The sequence below is a fragment of the Camelus ferus genome, chromosome 3 (genome assembly GCF_009834535.1).
Source record: "Camelus ferus isolate YT-003-E chromosome 3, BCGSAC_Cfer_1.0, whole genome shotgun sequence".
Lineage (NCBI taxonomy): Eukaryota > Metazoa > Chordata > Mammalia > Artiodactyla > Camelidae > Camelus > Camelus ferus.
Window position 1 is genome coordinate 64,057,492 of NC_045698.1, and position 22,937 is coordinate 64,080,428.

Consider the following 22,937-nt stretch of genomic DNA (forward strand, 5'->3'; position numbering starts at 1 on the left):
ATGATGTCTGATAGGCCAATACACAGAGTTACAGGGTACATTAAGTAAGGTAAGGAAGGGAAAGTACTTTGAAACATGCGAAGTCTACACAAATATAAGGATGCCTCAGCAAGGCATCTCACGGTCATCCAAAGGCCTAAATGTTCCCTTACTCTCTCCAACATAATTTTTTTCCATAATCTTATTATAGTCACTGTTAAAAAGTATCTCTCAAACTTGTTTCTTTGTATTGTCATAATGACTCTTTAGGTGCAAGATGCCATGAGTTATTGCCAGGGCTACTGAGGCGCCTTCTAGCATATCTCCTACTTCAAGTCTCATCCTCTAATTCCATCTTCTGCCCCATTGCCATAGTTTTCTTCGTAAAGTACAAATTTCATCATGATGAGTCCCCACGTGAGAACTGTCTTAGATTCCTCAATGCTTGGAGGATAGAATTCAAATTCCTTAGACAATGGCTAGAGGCTTCACAAGGCTAAATTTCCCTGTCGGGGGTCAACCTCCTCCACTTCCACTCCACTACCCCATACTCCTGGAGTGCACCTGCCACACTTTCACGCACATCCTCATTCATCCTTCAAGACCCAAACCAAGTGCCATTTCCTCTGTGCAACATTTGCTGACAGTCCGGTGAAGATGGTCATCTGATGTTTTTCCCACCCAAATTCTGTTCATAACTTTATAACATTTTTCTCACTGTATTATAATTATTAGTTTACATAACCAAGGGTCTCATAAGACAGTGACTCCCGAAAGGCCTATATTATGTCATACTTATCTTTGTCTACCCAATGACTTGTTCCTCAATATATGTTTATGAGAAAAAAGTATCACTTTTCAATAAGAGGGAAACAACAGCAAAATACTTCCATCTATCCCTGAGACTGGGCTTCAAGGGGTGAGGGTTTGTTTATGAATTTAGGAAGAAAATAACATTTTAAAACTTCCTGACTGAAACTTGGATTACTTTTATTAAAAATGTTTTACGTCAAATTATTTTAAGACATTGATTCACACAGAATGGTATGGAACAGAATGCTGTATCTACAAGCCTGAAGTATGTTGCAGTAAAAAAAAAAAACCTCGAAATCATACAGGCCTATAAAAACAAAGATTTATTTTTTCTCATACTATATGCCCATATGAATTGGCTCCATGTCATCTTTAAACCAGAACTCCAGCTGAAGGAGGACTTCCCACATGGACAGTTCCAGCTGTGTTTCAAAAAAAATAAAAAGATGGCAGAGCCAAAGATGGCTCTTGATCCTTCCTGATGGGAAGTGGCATGGGTCAGGCAAAATGAGTCACGTGGCCAAGCCTGAGCTCAGTATGCAGGAAAGCATATTTTGAACAGAAGGCAATCTACCATGCTACTGAAGGGAAACAGACAAGTGACACTGTCACCATGTTAAGACCTCTAGAATAGTTGCCTGTTGATAGGAATCTAAGAAAACAAAACCTGCTCACTTGATTATAGTTACGTATCTTTGTTTACTTTGAGTCTAGCTTAAATCAGTAAATTTCAAAGAAAAAAAAAGTACCATGAAGTTTTTATATCTATCAATTTTATACTACTTATGGAGTATGAAGCAACACAAAAAGGCAGTATTTCTTGTGTGGCAAGATTCTGGTCAATGGAAGCAGGGAACCAATAAAATTGAAGGATTAAGTACTCCAGGCTGCCTATTCCAAAAATCTATTAGACATTGTGGATCTTTTTATTTATATAAAAACATCTTGACTTTTAAAGACTAGGACTTTACCTGGCTTTGGATTTTCCCCAAGATAAAAAGACTTGTATTAAAAATTTTTAGTTCATTGTATCACCAAAAAAAAAATAACCCAGAGGCCACTGAACTATTTTGGTAAAGTCACGCATTTCTTCAAGTTATGATTTCCTTAAATGATGTCAACATTATAGATTTTCTGATAGTTCTTTAACATTTCCCTTTTGAGTGTAACTTAATGAAAATAGATACCTCTATTTGCATAGCCAACTCCTGTTGGCAAGTTCTCACAACCGAGGAAGAATTTCTATTTCATGAACTCCTTTTAGAACCTGCAGAGTCAACGTCTTTAACATGATGAAGAATTTCTTTGCCAAACAAACTTTCAAGCAGAATAAAAATCTTGGCACTCTGGGCTCAGATGGAGCATCTGTGATGCTTGGCATCACATCTGGTTCTGCTGCTTTGGTGAAGAAACGTGCTCCTCATCTCAACATGCAGTGGTGTCAGCCGGTGTCAACGACTCTGCCAGTGATCGTGAAAAAATTGTGTCTATTTCTATGAACGCTGTCAACCTCCTGAGAGCCAGGGCTGACACACTGCTATTTCAAGAGGTTTTGTCAAGAAATGGGAGTAGAAGAGTAAATTCATTGCTGCAAAACAGAAGTTAACTAGCTTTCCAGAGGACCTGTCTTGCAATGTTTGGTTGACCTTCAAATGAAAGTTTTGCTTTTTTAAGGCAAAGGAAATTCAACTATTAGAATAACCCAACAAGGAAGAGTCCATTCATAGTTTGCTTTACTTGAAGGATATCCTTGCCAAATTACCTAGGTAAATCTCTGCATTTAAATTCTTTTAGCTCAACTGCCACTCTGGAAGGGCACAGGGTAGGCAGACATTCACCTAAATGTTCCAGGGATGGAGAAGGGCTTCTGCAAAATGGAATAAGGAATGACAAAATTGCCAATTTGTTTACATGTAGAAATCCATAGATAGCTGGAATCATTAGATAATCCTTTGAAAGCTGATCCTGCTTCTAATGTCCTTAACATGCAACCATGAATACTTTAATTCTCTAAAAAAAATGACAAAGCATTAATGATGCAGACTTTTCAAAAGATGATCTCAACAAGGACTTTGGAGAACTCTAGGAATCTCACTATACCTAACCCTTGTCTAATAAAGCGACAGCAGCTCCCATTTTGCTTGTTACTGTTTTCTTTTGCCAAGTCAGTATTTTAAACACTTATTGCCGTGAAACTGAAGAGTCATAGTCAAACAGATGTCAAAAATAACAAGCCTATTGCTGCGTCAAAAAAAAAAAAAACACTCTATAATTTCAATATCAAAGCCAAACATCAGCCTTCTTGTAGGAGCTTATTTTTGAGCTGAATTAAACTTTATTTTTACTTGAAAAATTTGCATTTATCTCAGGTGTTTGAGGAAAATAGGCATTAATGTCAAGAGAAATGTGGTTAAGAGCAACTGAGATAACTTTAGAAAGATACTTTGTAGTCTCTGTAAAATAATTCAATTTCCGCTGTGAAAAAAAGGCATGAAAAAGTTACCTGTGTATGCGTTTATGGGGTTTCTTCTAGGGAGAAAGACAGCATCAGATTCTGAAAGGGTTTGTGACCTAAATAAGGCTAATGCCCTCTGCCCTGGTGCTTTGTAGAGTGAAACATTTTAAGGAATGGAATGAATGTTGTGAGGAGGTGAAATTCTCTTGAAAAAGTAAGTCAAGCATGCCTCAGGGCGCCACTTGCCAAAGAATAACACAGCCTCCTAAATAGGAAAGTCACCTATTAGAGACCGGCACTCACCCACTCGCATTTCAGACACGCTTTTCTGAAATAAAAACTAAGGCAATTTGGATAAAAAATATTTGCTTTGTTAGATACTGTTTTTAGTTTCCGTATTAAATGAAGGACTGTATAGCCATACTTACATAGAAGAGTAGGACTAAGTTAAGGAAAAATGCACTCGGATCTAGCACTTTAAAAAGCAAGTCTTTTTTTGAGAAGTACAGAATATGCAGTTGGAAGGCACCGGTATTAAGTGCCTGTTGCTCCTGTAACAAATTAACCATAAACCATAAACAACACAAACTTATCTTACTGTTCTGCAGTTCAGAAGCTGAAAGTGGGTCTCACTGGGCTAAAATCAAGACGTGGGCAAGGTTGCATTTCTTTCTGGAGGTCCCAGGGACCTTTCCAGCTTCTAGAAGAAGTCGCCTGCATTTCTTGGCTTATGGTCCCCTTCCTTCATCTTCGAAGCCAGAATAACAGCTCACTTTCCCATCCCACCCCCAAGTCAGTTTGGGTTTTATTAAAGCCAGCGCTCTGGCCTTGACCGCGTGTTCCCACAGTGGGTCCTCCATGGCTGTGCCTTCAGCAGCTTTTTCATTGTTTTTAGGTTCACATTCTGCTTGCTGAGCCTATGGTACAGGGTACATGGTTTCTTGGGCAGCAGATCCTGGGGCTTATAGAACTTCCTGAGGTTCTCTTTCTGAGTCTGGTTAATGATGGTGAGAACAAGGGTGATGGACTGGCTGACAGCTCCAGTCTTGGAGAGCTTGGACCACATGCTGCCAGTCACTTTGGCAATGCGCAGCTGGGAGAGCTCCACCTTCAGGTGATTCAGATGTTCCAGCAGCTCTTCCTTCCTGCCGGGAAGGTTCTAAGCATCGGTTTTGGCCACAGCTGCACAAGAGGCTGCCAGCTGCTGCACACCCTGATGGTCTCTTCCACTTTTAAGGACACTCATTTAATTGGGCAAACTCAGATAATCCAGGATAATCTCCCTACTGTAAAATTAGCTGATTAGCAACCTTCATCCCATCTGCTACTTTAGTGCCTCTTTGCCATGTACTGTAACATATTCGCAGGCTCCAGGGATTAGGACAGGGATCTCTCTGAGGGGCTGTTATTCTGTCCACCACATACTCCCTTAGTTGGCATGGTGGGAAAGAGCTGAGTGTGCAAGAGAACAGTGAGAAGTAGAAATTTAGAAGTAAGTCGCTCCTAGTTGGGATGGATAGTACATTCCCTGATGGTGCTACTAAAGATCATGCCTGAGATGAATATGATTAATTTGCCAGAGCTGAATTAGAGAATAAGCAAGTGGAACATACTGTACTATGACTACAAAATGTATCTCAGTTTATACCTCTGGTATGAGATGTTTCCTATAATCTCTGAAGGGACATGTGTCCCTTAAGCAGGCAGGCTTTCCTAATGTGTGAAGGATAGTTATGTCAGGGTCTAGGAAAGACTATTCCATTTTTGTTTTAGAGCACAACTGGGTCTAGATGTTTGTAGTTGACAGAATTCTAAGATGGCTGCCAAGATTCCCAACTCCTGGTGTATATGTCCTGTATAATCCCCTGCCCTTCTGTGTGAGACAGATTTAGGAATATGATGGGATAGTCAGTCCTATGACTAGATTATGCTACAAGGCAGAGTTGACTTTAAAAAGAGATTATCTTTGGTGGGCCTGACCAAATCAGGTGAACCCCTATGATGGACTAGGCTGTTCCTGGAGAAAGAGATTTGAAGTATGAGAGACTCGACACAAGGTAGATTCTCTACTGATGGATATAAATATGGATAATAAAAATTTATAAATATTTATATAAATATAAATAAAGATGGAGGGGGCTGTGGAAAGTGGCCACTAGGAGTGAAAAGCCAACAAGAACACAAGAGCTTCAGTCCTCTAACAACTAGGAACTGAATTCTACCAACAAATGAGTTCGGAAGTGGATTTTTGCAGAGCCTCTAGACAAGAACTCAGCCTGACAGTACCTTGAGTGTGAGACTGAGCAGAGAACCCAGCTGAGCTACACCTGGACATCTGACCTACTGAACTGAAAGCTAATAAATGTGTATGGTTTGATGGCTATTTGTTATGCAGCAATAGGAAACTGACAAACTAGTACAATGGTATTCCAGTTAAACATAAGTTAGGAATTTTTTTTTAAATAATTTTTTTTTCTTGTCTCCTCTTTCCCTGACTTTCTCCAAAGCTTTGGTCTGTGTCCCCACTCAACAGTTATTTCATTGAACATAACTAGAAAATGCCATTTTGTCAGACTAAAATCTTCTCTTTTATCACTTATCAGAGCTATCTCCTTTTATCCCCCCTTGCAGTTAATATCAGAGACAGAGACATATTCAACTTGGATGTATTATACACACATTAAGGGCTGGAGAATCAAACCAGAAAAACACAGATTCTGAGAATTAAGGCAAACAATCTGTATATTTTAAAGTAACTCAGATATTTCATTCACTGTGTCTAGTTATGCTGAAACACAGTAGCCTTGACATAATGGTTGAAGAAAAAGGAGAAACAATGTAAGCATCACTGTCTGAACATTTTAAAATCTTTTATCAGTAAACATTGCTAGAATGCTACACATTTGGATTCATACCTTTTCTTAGGAAAACCTGAATCCTGTCTCTGGCTTCCTGATACTGCAGCTGAATTCGATTACAGGGGTAGGCCACACCGTGAGAAGCATGCCTAAACTTTTTAAGCCACAAAACAAAAGTTGATCTTTATTAATTAGCTGTTGAGATTATACAGACTGACCACTGTATTATTACAGATAACATGGTGAAAAACACTATTATGTAGTTTATTGATAGCTCCACCTAGGTAATTTAGCTAAGTCTTATTTACTAAGATAGTCCATTAACCACAAAGGCAGGATTTGCTGTCAGGTAGAAATTCAGATCAAACCATGACTTTGTGGTTGCTGGCGGAAAGAATGCTTTACAACAAAGGGAACGGAGAATGCAGTACAATGTCTTTGTAACATTTAATTCAGGACAAATTTCATCTCCAGTGCAGCTTAACCTAGTGCTACCACATAACACAGACATAAGTGAAAGTATTTAACAAGTCAATGATTCATAACTAAGATGCACCGTTTAAAACACTCATATTCTCTGCCTTTGTAGAAGCCATGGAATTGGATAAGAGAGAAGCCACCTAATTTTAGATTTAAGCAAATGTGGGCAAAGGATTCTAGAATGAAGGATAAGTCTGAGGATCACAAACCCTCATATGAATAATGATCAGCTGTTTTAGTAAAGAACTAACGGAAAAAAAAAATACTCAAAAGTCCACCATGTGAAAAAACTTCAAGATCTGGGGATCCAGGTAAATCGTAACTTTGCTTTTATCAACTTTAACCAAAGTCTGCCCAGGTATTCAAGTCAGCACTAATGAAAAGCTATTAGAAAACTATTATGTTAAGTAATTATCATCTTTGCTTCAACTTCTTCTACCTGTGTCTGCGCCATTTATATTATTATGTTGAGAGAAAATACTCCAAGCTCAAAAGAAGTGAAGGACTTCAGTTTCTACCCACACGGACCTTGTCAGGTAGCCAATGACTTGTCCTTTCATTGTGAGTGACTAATATCAATGCTGGCTCTAAAGAAAGACACTTTTCATAATCGCCCAACAATCTGCTAAGTGAAAACATATGGATAGGCTTAGGCAAAGCCTGCCAGGGGTCTTTGCTGAATGGAAAACAGGTGCTTTCATTCTGTGCCACGTAATACCCCATTTACCCCCAAGTCCAAAGGTTACAGGACTAATAGCTGCCTTGTGGTAATCAGGGAAAGCCAAGACACTGGCTCTGGTGAAACATCTGGGACATATTTTACATACTTGCAACATATGCTTCAGGTTCAATTAAAGTGAGGCTTTGGCACATTTATTAATCTTTTTTACTTTTATCCTATAAGAGGACCCACTGACCTGACCTCACTATTATACCATATGAGAAAACAGAGAAATAATGAGAGCTAGAGGTCACTACCTGCTCGTCTGGCAAAAAACACATTTGTTTTCTCATGAAATTCCATTATGCATGACTCTCTACACAAACTTTAAATAGAGGAACCAATGAATTTTTTAAAGTAGGAAATTACCCTTCTCCTACTCAGACACACTGATAGCCAAGACTTAGAACATTCACCACTGTGAGAGCCAGTCACGAGACAGACGCCAATAAATGGAAACTTGAAGGATCCTTTCATATTTCCATTTATTGTAGTAAAAACTTTTAATATTGCTAGAGTCCATGTTAAGATTCTTCCCTCTACTATGCAAGTCCCTAAAAGTCTATTGTAAATTATTCCACTGGAGATTTTCTTTTTGTTCAGATATGATTTTTATATTCTCAATTGCATTATGAGTGAAAGAAAGAAAAACCTTCTAAATCACTCAAATAAAGGGGTGGATTAATGAAAATCAGCTTACAATCTTTTCATATGTAAAACACACTGTTTGTCACCATTCTGTACAGAAAAATACAGTTGAATTCACACAGTAATTTAAGCACTCGCCTTCGATCAACTTTGGTAACTAGACCTGAAAATGTATTTGAACTAGGGTGTCAATTTCAGGCAACCAAACTGTGGATCCCAATAGATGCCGCTCCAGAGATGTGGGATTGTTTCCACTCTGGCATGATCTACCTGACATCTATGTTTTGGTGAGCTGGTTAACCAGCCGTGCTGTTGGTTTCCCACTCCTAACATCTTCTCTATTAAAAATGACCAGAAGGGAAGATAAGTGGTATAGAGTAACAACCAACTAGCTAAAAAAATACAGGCTGACGTCAAGCAGGGGCACTGAAGTACTAGACTTCACTAAGAGTTTCCATTTTTTAACATTTCTGGGGAAACGCCTGCTGGTGGAATGGCTCTTTATGGTGGCTTTAATAATAAAGCAGCAACAAGCAAGGGAAAATGGCCATAAATGGATGGCAGCTCCGTGTTTATCAGCAAAGAAATGATGATTCAGAGCTGGCATGTTGAGTTAAAATATCAGTTCTCTACAGCTCTACAACTGACCTTAACAATAAATCATATCATTTATTGCCAGAAGTGTATGCCCTTGTTATTCAACATTAAAAACAAACACATATGTATTTTTGCAGGAAGGAGATTTTGTTAGTTTATGTTTGATGATGTTGCTAATGACTAAATGCTGTTCAGAAGAAAAATTCCACATAAAAGCTCTATCAGTTTAAAAATGTTTGAACTAGCAGAAGGGAGAAAGTGTGTGTGTGTGTGCATGTATTTCTATTTTCCTTCTAGCACTGAATATTAGTTAGGAAAAAACTCATTTGGGAGGTTAACTAATCACTGTGAGGTTGTTTTGTTTTCTTTTGTTTGACATTTCCAATGCTTAACTTCCAGCACACAAATTCTTACACTAGGATATAAGTGTACACCTCTACTGGAATCAAAGGTCAAGGGCATAAATTAAGATATAGCTGTTTTTCTCTTTTCTTCAGAAGATTTCAGCGGTTTACTATAACGGAAGTCAGACAGATTCTATAAGGTCAGAATCTGGTTTTATACGCTGAACAACGTGGAAATAATGAATGATAGTCTCACTCTTCCTTCCCAATCTCACCTTAAGACTTTAAGATTTTACGTCTAGAAATGCCAAGAGATAAGGGATAAATTGGGAGTTCAAGATTTGCAGATACAAACTAATACATATAAAGTAGATAAACAACAAGCTTATACTATATAGCACAGGGAACTATATTCAATATCTTGTAGTAACTTACAGTGAAAAAGAATATGAAAATGAATATATATATGTTCATGTATGACTGAAGTATTGTCCTATACACCAGAAACTGACACAACATTGTAAACTGCACTTCAAAATATATATATGTGTGTGTGTATGTGTGTGTGTGTGTGTGTATATACAAGAAACAATAAATGCCCGAAGATGATGACAAACCAGCCTCACTAACCTCCTTGAGATAGAAAGCTATTCTTCTGACCCCAGTCACTGCCGCAGTGATGCAAGGTCATTCTGATTCCTCCCTCCAGTGGTCCCCTCTCCCCAGGGGACAACCAATCCAAGTAGTCTCAGAAACTAGCTGTTGTGTACTGTGGGCACCATCTCGGAGCCAACCAGCAATCGAAATACGAGCCTCTCTGAGCAGACTTTCCTGACCAAGGAGCCACAGGACCATCCCAAGTCTAGGTGATTATTTAAATGCCCTCCAGAACCCTCCGCACATGTGTTCTTTTGCTGAGCAATTCTTGGAAAATTGCGGGTGACAATATCCATGTTCAGCTCATGCAGGCTGCCGTTTTTTCACTTCTCTCTTCCCCCAAAGTGTAGCCTGATTTGTAATAATCATGATAGGACAAATTTTTGCCCTTCAAATACAGTTGTCACTGCCGTTATCTTCACAAGAGCTATCAAGTTCCAGACAAGCTGAATTATTTTTTTTTGTTCCTGGCAGAAAAATATTTGACCCAGCTCTGGACAAAAGCGAAGACGATTTATAGCCCTCTCTCCCTCTTTGCAACATGCAGTGGCATTGTTAGGATGATAAACAGCACTGTCCAATTTTCTGGACTCAAACACTTCAACTCCTTTTTTAACTGTCTGTGAAAACAGTGTCATGTCTACATTTCCCCATCCCCAGGTACCCAAGTGCTGGGAAAGATAATTACCTTGTCATCTTTGTCATCTTCTTCTTCCTCGTCCTCTAGCATGTCCTCCACTACCTGCAGACAGAAACAGAAGTCGTTTTCGTGCTCTTAAAGGAGAGAATTTTGTTCTGTCATTTTGAACCTTTTGGAAATGAAAACTTTATTAACATTTGAAACAGATGCACTGAGAGGAAATATTTGATCTAGAGATAGGGATTAGGAAAATGCTATGCCTTTAATTGATTAACACCAGGGAACCAAATCCCAGTCAGGGGAACCCTATTAGTGTGAAATGTTCTGTGACAACTTAAAGAATATGAAATACGCATAAGGTAAACTAACATTAATTTGAAGGATGCTTTAAATCAGGAGATTTCTTTCTGACCTACTCCACTGTCTATATTAATTAGGCACTTTTAAGTTTGGAACTAGATAACTAAGCAGAAAACAGCTCTGCTATTTCTAATTTACTTGTCACCCAACCCTGAGATAAAAAACTATGTCTGTTCATTGTTTCATGCTGGTGATCTATGGCATAAAACTAACAATATCTTTCACAGCTCCAGTTTTAATTCTGATATATAAATGTCAACTCTTGAGTATCTCTAAATTACTTGTGGATTTTGTGGACTACCTGAAACTCTATTTTAATTTTCTGTGATTTTTATGCATGAATTACATTACGAGAATGGACATTATTGAAAGAAAATTAGAAATATATTCAACAATCAACTGTGTGTAATATGTGTAACTAACCCATGTAGGTAGATAACACATGCACGTATTTTTTTACCTCCTGGTTTACCTACTTCAGCAGAAATGGACAAGTGATTTTGGATTTGTCAAATAATTTCCCCTTGCCTGAATCAATATATACCCACAGGCATTATAAATGAGACTTCACCCTGTTTCTGGTGTTTTATTATGTTTTTATATACATATACACTAAATGGAAAACCAAAAATTTTTTAAACTTTGAGGGGAGTTGTTATTCAGGTAAATGCCAACTTATGATAGTATTTCTGCCACTTGATACAATTTCTAATTCTTGTGGTGCTTTTTATCTTTGTTTCCAGTATCTTTATCTCTGAATATACTCAATAGCATCGTGGTTATCAAATATTTCTAAACCTTTCCCCTAAAGCTCATACCTTTAGAATACAGAGATAGCTACCCCTTCTTCCACGTGGCTTTATGACAGAGACAGAAATATGCTATGAAACAAAACTTTCATACCTAAGACTTATACAAAGAGTTACATAACCAAATCAACACATCAGGACTCCCAGTTATTCTAAGAATTTTTCTCAACTATTCTAAAAGCATTAATTGATTTTAAAAAAATAGCCCAAACACAAACCTCTAGTTCTCATGAACTGATATATAACTAAAAGCAACTGACAACCTGGAAGATTTTTCTTAATTTAATGTCACACTTTAAATATTCTATTAAATGGTAGCATCTTGTGGTCTTTCAGACATTCAGCATTGCCAAAGAACCACAGTGGCACAATGCACTGTTTCCAATATCAAGTGAGAGTTTACATTTATTTTGGGGGCATATAAAGTAATCCAGTCGCAGCAAGAAAGGAGGACTCTTGACATTCTAACTATATTCAGCCACTCCATGAGCATTTATGACCAACACCCTTGTCAAGGCACACAGTGGGAAGGACTGTGAGAATATAAAGATGGGCAACACAGAGATACTTCATCTGTAGTCATGTCAGCCCTCAAGAGGCTTATAATCCAACAGAATTTAAATGGGGGCTATCAGATAGTCTTTCATGTTGACTTTTAATTTCCTGAAATTTTGAAGCACCCGTATTGTATGGACAACAATAGTGACAATGTATAACTGAGGCCAGGCTGTTCCAAATTGGGCTCTTTGTGATGGGGGTTTAAAGAGGAAAAGCAGTCACAATATTTCAGTACATTGTGTGACATAAAAAACATTCACCTAACACAGCAAGTAACTAAACTAGAACTCAAACCCAGACTGTGGGATAGCAGAGAGCCAGCTCTCAAAGCCTGCCCAGCTCTAAACCAAAAACAAAACAAAACAAAATGAAAAAGGGAAAAAATGGAAAAGAAAAACAGGCGAACAAAGAATTGACCTCACATGATTTTTTAAAATGATTATAATTTTGTATCTCTAATAAAATGATGTTTACAATTTTAGATTTATATTAAGTAATTTTTCAAAGGTTGGTCATTATTACCTATTTTTAAAAAATAAAAATTATACCTATTGAGCCATACAACATGATGATTTCATATGTCTTAGATTAAGTGATTTTTTTCCCTAAAATTATGCAGAATCACATAGCAAATGTGGAAAATGAAATTATTATAATTTTATTCCTGTACATAAAGTCAAACAATATTTTAGCTGGCTATTAAGAACGGATTATATGCCTCCCTCTTCAGTACGTACCATCATCGTGCAGGTGCAAGGAAGGCTGAGTGGTACTGGATTGTGCCTAGCAGTTGTAAGGTACATAATAGGTGTTCAAGAAGTTTTGTTGAGAGAGTGAACAGAGGAATACGTGATTTATTCTTCCTATCTTCAGATACACCTTTTGGTAGAGGGCCTATTATTTATCTCACAGAAGTGAACTAGCTCACCCAGAAAAACTTATACTTAATCAATGATGCAGATAAATAAAAGCAAATATTCAAAATGCTTTCAAAGATTTGCCTGGCAATAGAAAGTTAATTTTCAAAAGTTAATTTCCAAGTTAATTTTCGTAAGTTCAAAATATTACTGAACCATAAAACAAACCAATAGCTTATTTTACACATTTCACAAATCAGCCGAAGATCTTATGTTCAAGAATAGCTCAAAGAGGCCTCCAGAATCAAGCTCTTCATTTGCAAAACCTAAACTGTTCCCACCCTGCACAAGTGGGTAATTGGCTATGCACAATTGCTCCACAAATGTGCGGGAAGAACCACCCAACACAACCATTTGCTTTTACATTTGGCAGAAAAGTGTTGCGTTAGCGAGAGGCCTTTGTGTTGTGTTTTAGCACCCGAGTGAGGGCTTTTCCCCTCCTCCAGTGCCTTTTTAATGTTACATCATAAACATCTACAAGGGAGGATTTATAATTCAGACGGTTTCCTACTGATGCCTTTAAGCTCCTCCAGAATGCATCCCACGATTAAGTTTTGCTCAGGTGAAGTTTAAGGTCCCTTGGAAAATGGAGACAATAATAGCACCTGTCCCACAGTGTTGATTAGGGATCCAAAGAGAGTGTATTTAAAGAGCTCAGCCCAGGGCCTGTGTCAAAGTAAGGACTCAAAACTGTGAGTGATTAATGAAAATAAAAAATGACTTGCATTTAAAATATTTTAAACTTTAATTTTTAGAAATTAAATGCTATAGTTTTTTCCTGGACAAAATACTCAGTGTTATGAAAGGCATACACAATTCTGATTCATGTTTCACTGACACTGAGAAATACATAAAGGAGCAAGGTAGAGGCGTGGATAAAGATTCCTAATTAAAATGATAACAGTTTCACAACTAATTTTCAGGTTTTAAAAATGGTGCAATGAAATGGATGGCAAATAAAAGGAAGAGTGTCTCAGAAGCCGTAAGACATGAGCCCTGGCCAAATGCAATGAGTATAGATATTGCAAACTGAGCTTTTAAAAACAAACTGTATGTATGTATCACTGAAGTACATTTAATGACTATACAAAATTGCAACCTTTCCCAGAGAACTCAAGTAACACCTACTATTTAGAAAAAGAGTGCTGGAGTTTAACACTTAACTAAGGAAAACAAATAAAAGAAAGGAATCCAGTCTCAAATTCCAGCTCTTTCCTCTTCAAATAAAACCACATAAAGGCTACATAGTTTTGTTTTCAAGTATACAAAGTCCAGTTGCCCAAACATTTGTCAGCAATAATTTCATAAATCTATAGGATTTCCTTGAGGAAAAAAAAAATGAAGAGTGATGAAAAAATGCATGTGTTAGAAAAGATGTATTTTTACAAAGTTGGCTTTTCCCCCCTTTTTTCTTTAGGGGAATATCTTAGATTGGCTCTGGAATTCTTTTTCCAAATTATGCTTTCTGATACCTTGCTTGAAAGCAAGTAGTATTAATCAAACAAAGGAAGGGCACCAGGGAAATCAGAAAGATGTAATGCAAGCAGTTAAAAGTGACATGACCTTCTGTAATGTCGCTCGTCACAGACTTATATGCCACACACTGGAGGAAGGTCTTGAAAGAAACTGATTCTTAGTACTATTTCTTGAATGTAATACTAATAAAGATGACATTTAAAAAAACACACGTAGACAGCCTCAAATGCAGCATGCCAGCTACATTACAGCCAAATAATAAGCAGGTAGCATTATTTTAAAAAGTGTAATATTTCTTTTTTCATGTTCCATATTTGCTGAACATTTGTCATTAACATATAAAATACAATAGGTGGCTGTGTATTTTAAAGCTCCATTTTCAAAATGGAGCCAAAATGTATCTGCAGAATCGTTACATTTTATGCAGTTGTATAGATGCTCTATTAATATGATGACTTTTAATTACAATTCAACTCAACTAAATACTTTGTTTTGAAAGGAAATAAAATTTCATTTGGCCAAAATGTTAAAAATGATGTTGGTCATTTGCCTGAAAATATGGCAACATGTTTAGAATTACTCCACTAGGCAAGGATATATAAGGGAGGGGACTAGAAGGATGCAGAAAAGAAAGACCAAAAGAGTGAAAGGATGAGGAAAAGTGGATTCAAGTCAACTTCATTATTAAAATCATCATGGGACAGTGGATGCTAAGTATTGCTTTTTAATATCAACTTAGGGTGCATGTTTTAAAGCTAAAATGACAAAAAGGGGGTTAAAAGTTTCATGAAATTATGAAATTATTCATGAAATTTTTAACCCCCTTTTTGTCATTTTAGCTTTAAAATGAAACACTTTGTATTATGATATTCCCGGGGCTAAAATCTTCCACTTATTTCTATCTCTTTAACCAAAAAGGAACTGAAAGAATCTTGGTTATGCTACCTTTGTAAGATAAGTATTGAGCTACCATAAAGCCAAAAACCCTGAAAAAGTCAAAACACAAACCAGTTTCTTTTGTATGTTTACTTTTTTTCCCTCAGAAATTATCTTTGAATTAAATGGATGTTTTGCTATGTTCAGAATGAATAGTTGCACAATTCAAATTGCCTTACTCAAAACGGTCTGTAAAAAAGCAACGCATTTAAATTAAAGAAGAAATCACTGCTGTCCAGATGTGCAACAGCGATGTTAAAAAATTAAAGAAAGAAAATTGTCACAAAAGAAAGAAGTTTCATATTTAATTTCATATTCACAGAACATCCAAATGTGTACAGATGCTTATATTTGGATACATTACAAACTAAATGCTTATTTCCACCCTGGAGATATGGAGGGATTTGGGGAGAGCAGCTTTCCTCAACATGGTCTGGAGTTCATTTGCACTATTTTGTGTGTGCATAAACCAAGCAGAACATGCAGTTGTGAGCCAATGGATGTATTACATGTGCAAGTATCATATGAAATTATTGAAGGCCTATGATTTGAGAAGATGCACATAACCACTCAGGTCACTTTGGATCACTTGGAAGCACTGGAGGTCGGGCTGCAGACTTCTGTGATCAATAAGATCATTATAGGTACAGCTGTGCTGACATTTTCACAACAGGACACCTGCACCTCTCAAGATTTTTGAGAAGGAACTTTTGCAAAATGAATAGTGCCATTAAACCATACGTATAATTTACTCCACCTTTGAAAGAATAATAAAACCCATAAACAGGTCTGGGATATACTGTTTCATCTAGTCTATCTCAAAGGCAACTGCATGGATGATGGCTGCTTAGTTTGATTCACGCTATTAAGAATTTGACCTTGGAGTATTTCAGCTACTGTAGTCATCAAGATAACTGAACCACTAGATGTAATAATAATTAGTGTGATAGGCTTGCCAGCGAGGCTGAATATATTGCAATACAAAAGAAGGCAGACTCAAAAGAAAAGCATTATTACTTACTGCTAAAAGACTTCCTGATTTTTACAGAGACACTAAAATACAATTATTTCTTCTTGCAGAATGCATTTCCTTGGCTCATTCTGGGAAGTGCCATGTTGTAATTTAGTCTGATTCTTAATAGGAAATGTGGCGTTAATGTGGCTATCAGATGACTTTTGATGCATGCCGCTGATTACATACAGCCTGTATTCTGCATCACCAACAGCGGCACTCTTATTTGCAGTATAATATGCTTCGCTGTAAGGTGCAAGGACAGTAAATTTACTTTACTGGCCAAGAGTATGTAACCTCTTATTTTTTAAGTGTCAGCTTAATATGCAGAAAAACCCTTCCATTAAGAAAGGCTAAATACAATATAAATTCTACAATCAGTAGAAGCATCTTAAATGAATTTCTTTTCATATCTCCTTTTCAGTATTCATAAATGCTCATTCTTATGCTTACACAAAGCACTGTGAACAGAATTCTAGTGTTTATTTGAACTATGTCTCCATCTAAAGGCTTCACAATGTATTGTATTTTTGCTTGCAGGGAAAATTCTAATCTTGTGTCTTTGGGATACTGCATATTAATTTGATTGAGTAGGGAAAAATAGGTCAACGATTAATCTGCATGTGCTTTTCAAATAAAAATGCTTTCTTGAAACAATAATATTTTTCAGGTTAAAAATTATACAAAAGGCCAAAAAAATTAAAATGTTTAATGTGTTTTGCAAATGAAATGAAAACATAGCTAGACTTACCACTAATCTTTTATAAAATGTAATATTTTCAAAGGAAAACATTTCTGTTCATTAATAATAAATAGATTTCAAATAATAAAGAAAATTATGTGCTTAAGTCTCTCTATAAAACCAAGAGTCCATTCCAGAACCACACATTTGCAACAAAAAAGCCACAATTTTCAATGTTTCAGGTTTTAAAAACAACTTGAGGAATTTTTGTTTTTAAGTGTCTAATAAAGAGCCCACACAATCTATTCAAAATATCTTCTGCAAAGCAGGAAGATGGGGCTGCTATGACCTCTGTGAGCAAACCATGACCTCCAATCTTCTCCAGTCTTCTCAGAAATGTACTTTGTTCTAACCCTATCAGCTATGTGTGGGAGCATTAAAGCTGTAACAGGCAAGTTCTTTTCATATAAATGTATAGTTTAGCAGATGTAATATAGGTAAATGGTACACTTTGGGAAGATGAGATAACTTTAAACAACAGAATTTGAAAACAAAACAAAACAAAAAATCATTTATTTGGAGGTTAATCTTAGCAAACTTTTGAACCGTCCTGCTCTGTTAGGTCTGATCTACTTTTTTTTACAAAAATTCACAGCTACTGCCTATTTTAAGCAATGTATTGGGAGTAGGAAAGGGAGTGAGGGGAATAGGTGGACATTTAAAGAGAAAAATATTCTGATGCTAATTTGATTTTTCTTTCTTTGTTTCTTGTGCCTAGAATATTCTGAGGTCTGAGAACATTATGTCAGAAACCCTGACTTTAAAAACGGGGCATATTTTGAATGTTAAAAAAATCATGCAGTCAGAATAACTTCAGCTTTTTCCTTTCATCTCTTTTCTATAAATAATAATGCTATAACATTTTAAAATCTTTTTTGTAAAGAATAATCACCTCACAAAAGACAGCCCACGTGGGTTTAGACCTACATTGGAACTGGAAAGAATGTCTGTGGTGAATGGTGAACTGGGGCACAAAAGCCTGAATGAAAAGAATGTTCGCGAAACCTCACACAAAACCTCCGTAACCGTTTTATCATGAGCTTCCCACAATATAACACAAGAGCTCTATGTTCCAGGAAAAGCCTGCCTGGTCCACTTATCATTTCAGCCTTATGTAGTGTATTGTGTGATTGCTAAATTAGTGCATAATGTATTTGTAATATTTATAGTACCAACATTTAGTTAAATAACCTTTATGTAAGATTTATGTTGATTTTTTTTATTTCTCATTTAATGGCAAATTATGAAGAGCATGTTTCATAAAGATAATTCTCCATTTAAATTCATCAGTCCATTAAATATTAAAATTATGTTTCTGATGCAATTGAGAACAAATTTGTCCAGCTTCAGTGGTTATTTGCACTCATAAAAATTAGGCTTGATTAATAAAATTTAAATGCTTGATTAAGTTGACATTTTCATGTTCTTTTCTGATTTATTAAAATTAGTCCCTGTGCCCAGGCCTGGTATGCTAGTGTACGTTTACCTTTCTCCTTCTCTTAGTTGACATCCTGAGTGAGGCTATTAGGAGAGAGTATTTTGCTTTTCGACTCAATGACGTTTCAGGGAAATGCCCTGTTCTTTGCTCACGGGCTGCTGGTCTTTGTCTTTATGTGCTGTGCGTGGTGGAGATTTGTATTATAATAACCAAGAAAAATGTTTCTTCTAAGTATCTATGGATTGGATCTGTAAAATTGCACACATTTTTGGTATTTCTCAGTTCAGTTTTCAAAAGGCTTTAGGCCTTTTGTCGAGGATTGTTCAAATTTCTTCTTCTGTTGATAAAAATATAGTTCTCATTTTTGTGGGAGTTCCATATACATAGCAGAGGGCTTACAGACACAGGAAATCTTTCTGCGGCAATGCCCTTATCTTTGTCTATAAGTTCAAACCAAGAAGGACTAATGATCATGGAAAACCATTCCCTTCAATAGGTCTTGCAAAGGGAACTCTTCAAGAGAGGTGGTTATTTCCACTACGTTTAAACACACATTATACCCACACTGGCTTGTCCTCTTTCATACATGGTCAGGTGTCTAACAATCACTTACTAAGCACTCAGTCTATGCTTAACACAGTGTGTCGTGTCTTCAATCCTCACAATACTCCAATAAATATAGATACTATCCCCATTTTGCTGGTGAGGAAACTGGAGAAATTGAATTTTACCTAGGGAAATGAATAAATTCATAGAGCTAACAAGTGGAAGGTCTGAAATTTAATCCCAGGTCTTTGTAATTTCAAAGTTTGGGCTCTTAACCTGTGGCAACTGTAAAGCAGTAGTGGCAACCTTAGTTTTTAAGATGTTGCCATTGCCCATGGGAGTGTAACTCATCCAGAAACTTTGCTTAGGTGAACTGTCTCTCATGTAAGCATGCTACCAGAATATTCAATTATTTTTTAAAATAAGTGCTATGGTATCATGGTTTTTCTATTTTTCTTGAATGATGAAATAAATTCAGTAACAAATGACAGAAAATTCCTTTTAAAGTGTATTTTAGTTGTGTTACCTGCACGTACTACTCCAGTTCTGTGCGTAGAAAGCTTAAAAGTTGTATGTTCTTAGTAAATTTATCTCATACAACACTAAAAAAAACAAGAATACAAAACTCTCAGGGTTATTGGGCTCCTAATAATAGTTCTGACTGATAAAACTTTTCTACAAGCAGATAAAGACGTATCACTTCTTTTTCACTTTCAGTTTGCTAATCGAAGTCTTACAATCTCGTCACCTTTCAGAACTAGGGACAATAAGTCACCACAAAGAAAAGGGAACCCTCCTACACTGTTGGTGGGAATGCAGTTTGGTACAGCCACTGTGGAAAACAGTATGGAGATTCCTCAAAAGACTAAAAATAGACTTATCATATGACCCAGCAATCCCATTCCTGGGCCCATATCCAAAAAGATACCTGCACCCCAGTGTTCATAGCAGCACTATTTACGATAGCCAAGACATGGAAACAACCTAAATGCCCATCAACAGATGACTGGATAAAGAAGTGGTTATATATTTATACAATGGAATACTACTTGGCCATAAAAAATAAAATAATGCCATTTGCAGCAACATGGATGGCCCTGGAGAATGTCACTCTAAGTGAAGTAAACCAGAAAGAGAAAGAAAAATACCATATGATATCACTCACATGTTGAATCTAAAAAAAAAAAAAAAAAAGACAAATGAATTTATATATAAAACAGAAACAGTCTTGGACATAGAATACAGACTTGTGGTGCCAGGGCGGAGGGAGGTGGGAAGGGATAAACTGAGAGTTCGAGATTTGCAGATACTGACTGGTATATATAAAATAGATAAACAAGTTTATACTGTATAGCACAGGGAAATATATTCAATATCTTGTAGTAGCTTACAGTTAAAAAATATGAAAATAAATATATGTATATTCATGTATGACTGAAGCATTTTGCTGTACACCAGAAACTGACAACATTGTAAACTGACTATACCTCAATTAAAAAAAATAAGTTTCCACAAATATCATATGAAACCTGCCAACACCACGCACCATACAGGCCATGATGCAAACTAGTCACGGGCTCATGAGTCAGCCAGAAGGTGCTTCTGTTGGCCCTACATTCTATCTCCCTCACCATAATGTGTCAAGGAGTTTTACCTACCTACCAAGAGGAGTGTGCAAAACCATTCAGAAAGAACAAACAGGGCATCACTAGAAATAGATGGGAAAACAATTCGCCCTGAGAACTGAGACCAAAACTGTGGGTATCCTTTTTTTTCCTCCCCTAAATCCCACTATTCAATTGCAGACATGACAAAATTGTGTGGGCAGATCTTTGGAAAACAAAAAGAAATAATAAAACCATTTGGTTGGTAGATGCTTAGACCGGACACTTTGGAGAACCATTTAGATGGTGAATTCTTTGGATCCATGGAAGACTTTTGAGTTTAGGAAACTGGTTCTCCAATGAGTTCCTGGGGACCCAGGAGTCATCTGGGGTTCAAATAAGAGAAATTCTCAAATAAGAAATCCCATAAGTGGGGGTGAGATCTTTGGGTTTCCTTCGAGGTTGCCAAGACCCATTTGGTGGAAAAAAAGCTGGGTTTCAGGGCAAAAATTCTCTTTAGGAATGAACAGTATCTCTTTAGCCTGTTACATTCTCATATGCATCTTTGAGCAAGGTGGGAGGGATTCAGGAAGATGGAGAGGGACTACAGTATGAGAGTAACTAAGTATCCTCTACATCAACTACCACTCACTTTAAATTCTAAGTATCTCTCCTGAGTCCTAATAGATCTAAAAGCAAGAAGTTTGCTTTCTAGAGAGGAGGATCTTTAGTAAATTGATTTTTAAAAATAGAAGTGTTTTCCGTTACATCTTTCTCTATGTGAACTGACATGTCACGTACAGGTAATTCTCATCTTCTACCATTCTGCAATTTTAGCTTTCCAATTTGAAGTCTAGCTGCAGTTTGAGAATAGAGTAAAAAGACAGACAATAAACTGAAGTATTAAAGGCAAACATGGAATCACTGAGTGAAAGGGATAAACTGAAGGGTGGAAGAAAAGCTGCGGCCGCAGACTGGTAGGCCGCTTTTCTTTATGTGTATTCAGCACATGCACATACGTCTGGGACGGTCTTTTGGCTGCACACTCTGCATATCATATACAGTCCCCGATCACTGCACCTATTACATTCATGTATTCGATTTAGTTGTTTGTTACCCTCACTAGACCACAGACTGTTACAGGTGAGGACCAGGTCCCTTTATTTTTTCCCCTCTCTCTTTTTCAAATCGAAGCATAGTTGATTTCCTGAGAACAGGTCTTAAATCATCCTTGAACAACAGCTAGCTCAGGGCCTGCAAATGTTCAATACACTTCTGTTGAATTAAAATTATGCATGAAAATGAGACAATTTTTGATGTGGGAAAAAAGACTGGACTAAAATAATTAGTATTCATTCATCAAACATTTTTTGAGCAACTATTGTGCTGTTATGTCTGAGACATCTTGATCTGTGCTGGGATTAAATACAAATGGAAGATATAGTTAAAATAATCTGGGGCTGGTGAAGAAGCACCCCCCACCTCCCACAGTAAGCTTTGTATTATAAAACAGTGAGAGGGATATGGGACTCAGAGTGGTGGGTCCACTTAATCTCTTAGAGTGTGTGATGGTAAGGATGAGTTGGTGGGCGGTGGGGGGTGGCGAGAATGAGCGGTAAGTCAGAGACAGCTCTCCAGGGGAAATGATAAAGGTAATTGGTGGTTACTCAGGCATGTATATATATAATATTATATATATAAAATATTAAAACATTAATTGGTGGCAAATTAGTATTAATTACTGAAAATATTCAAAATGCATACACTCTGACCCAGAAATTCTCTTGTAAGGACTTTGTTAAAGGACATCACCAGAGACCAGCTTGAAGCCTTGTTTAAGATTTTTCTTTACAGCATTCTTTGAGATGGCAAAAACATTGGAAACTAACATTTCTAAAATAAGTGTTTAATTGAGAAAAAAGAAAGCATTCATATTGTGAAAACTATGTAGTCTTTAAAAATCGTGGTTTTCTGATAATTTCCCGGAAATTTCTAGATATGTTGTTGAATATAAAATTACCTATTACTGGGGGGAGGGTATAGCTCACAGTGCCACACATCACACCAGGCCGGCCCCCCGCACATCTATTCCGATACCCATGGGGCTCCCAGGTGCAGCACGTGCACCTCCTTAAACTCAAGATCTAGCCTGTGCTGCCCTTCCCTGGGCCACCTCATCTGTCCCACATGAACTACCTCCTGGGCAGAGGTCACTGCCTTATCCTAGGCTTCAGGTTCCCCACCTACACAAAGGGAGAAGCATCCTTCCTTTCTTCACTGCATATTGTGTTATGCGGACCAGGTTCCTACCCTCCCTGGGCCTGTGCGATGGGTACACTGGAGGAGA

At 37.1% G+C, this 22,937-nt stretch overlaps 1 protein-coding gene across 16 annotated transcripts in view; it reads right to left on the reverse strand.

Moving 5' to 3' along the window:
* MCTP1 (multiple C2 and transmembrane domain containing 1) overlaps nucleotides 1-22,937 on the reverse strand; it is a 482,756-nt gene that overhangs the window by 64,225 nt on the left and 395,594 nt on the right. For 14 of the 16 annotated variants that reach the window (XM_032476195.1, XM_032476180.1, XM_032476197.1 and 11 more), the window contains one exon: nucleotides 10,241-10,294. In XM_032476195.1, coding sequence (XP_032332086.1) covers nucleotides 10,241-10,294 — 54 coding nt within the window. Of the gene's footprint in view, nucleotides 1-6,127; nucleotides 6,260-10,240; nucleotides 10,295-22,937 lie in introns of those variants that run through there. The other 2 variants (XM_032476201.1, XM_032476199.1) reach the window with 1 other exon arrangement.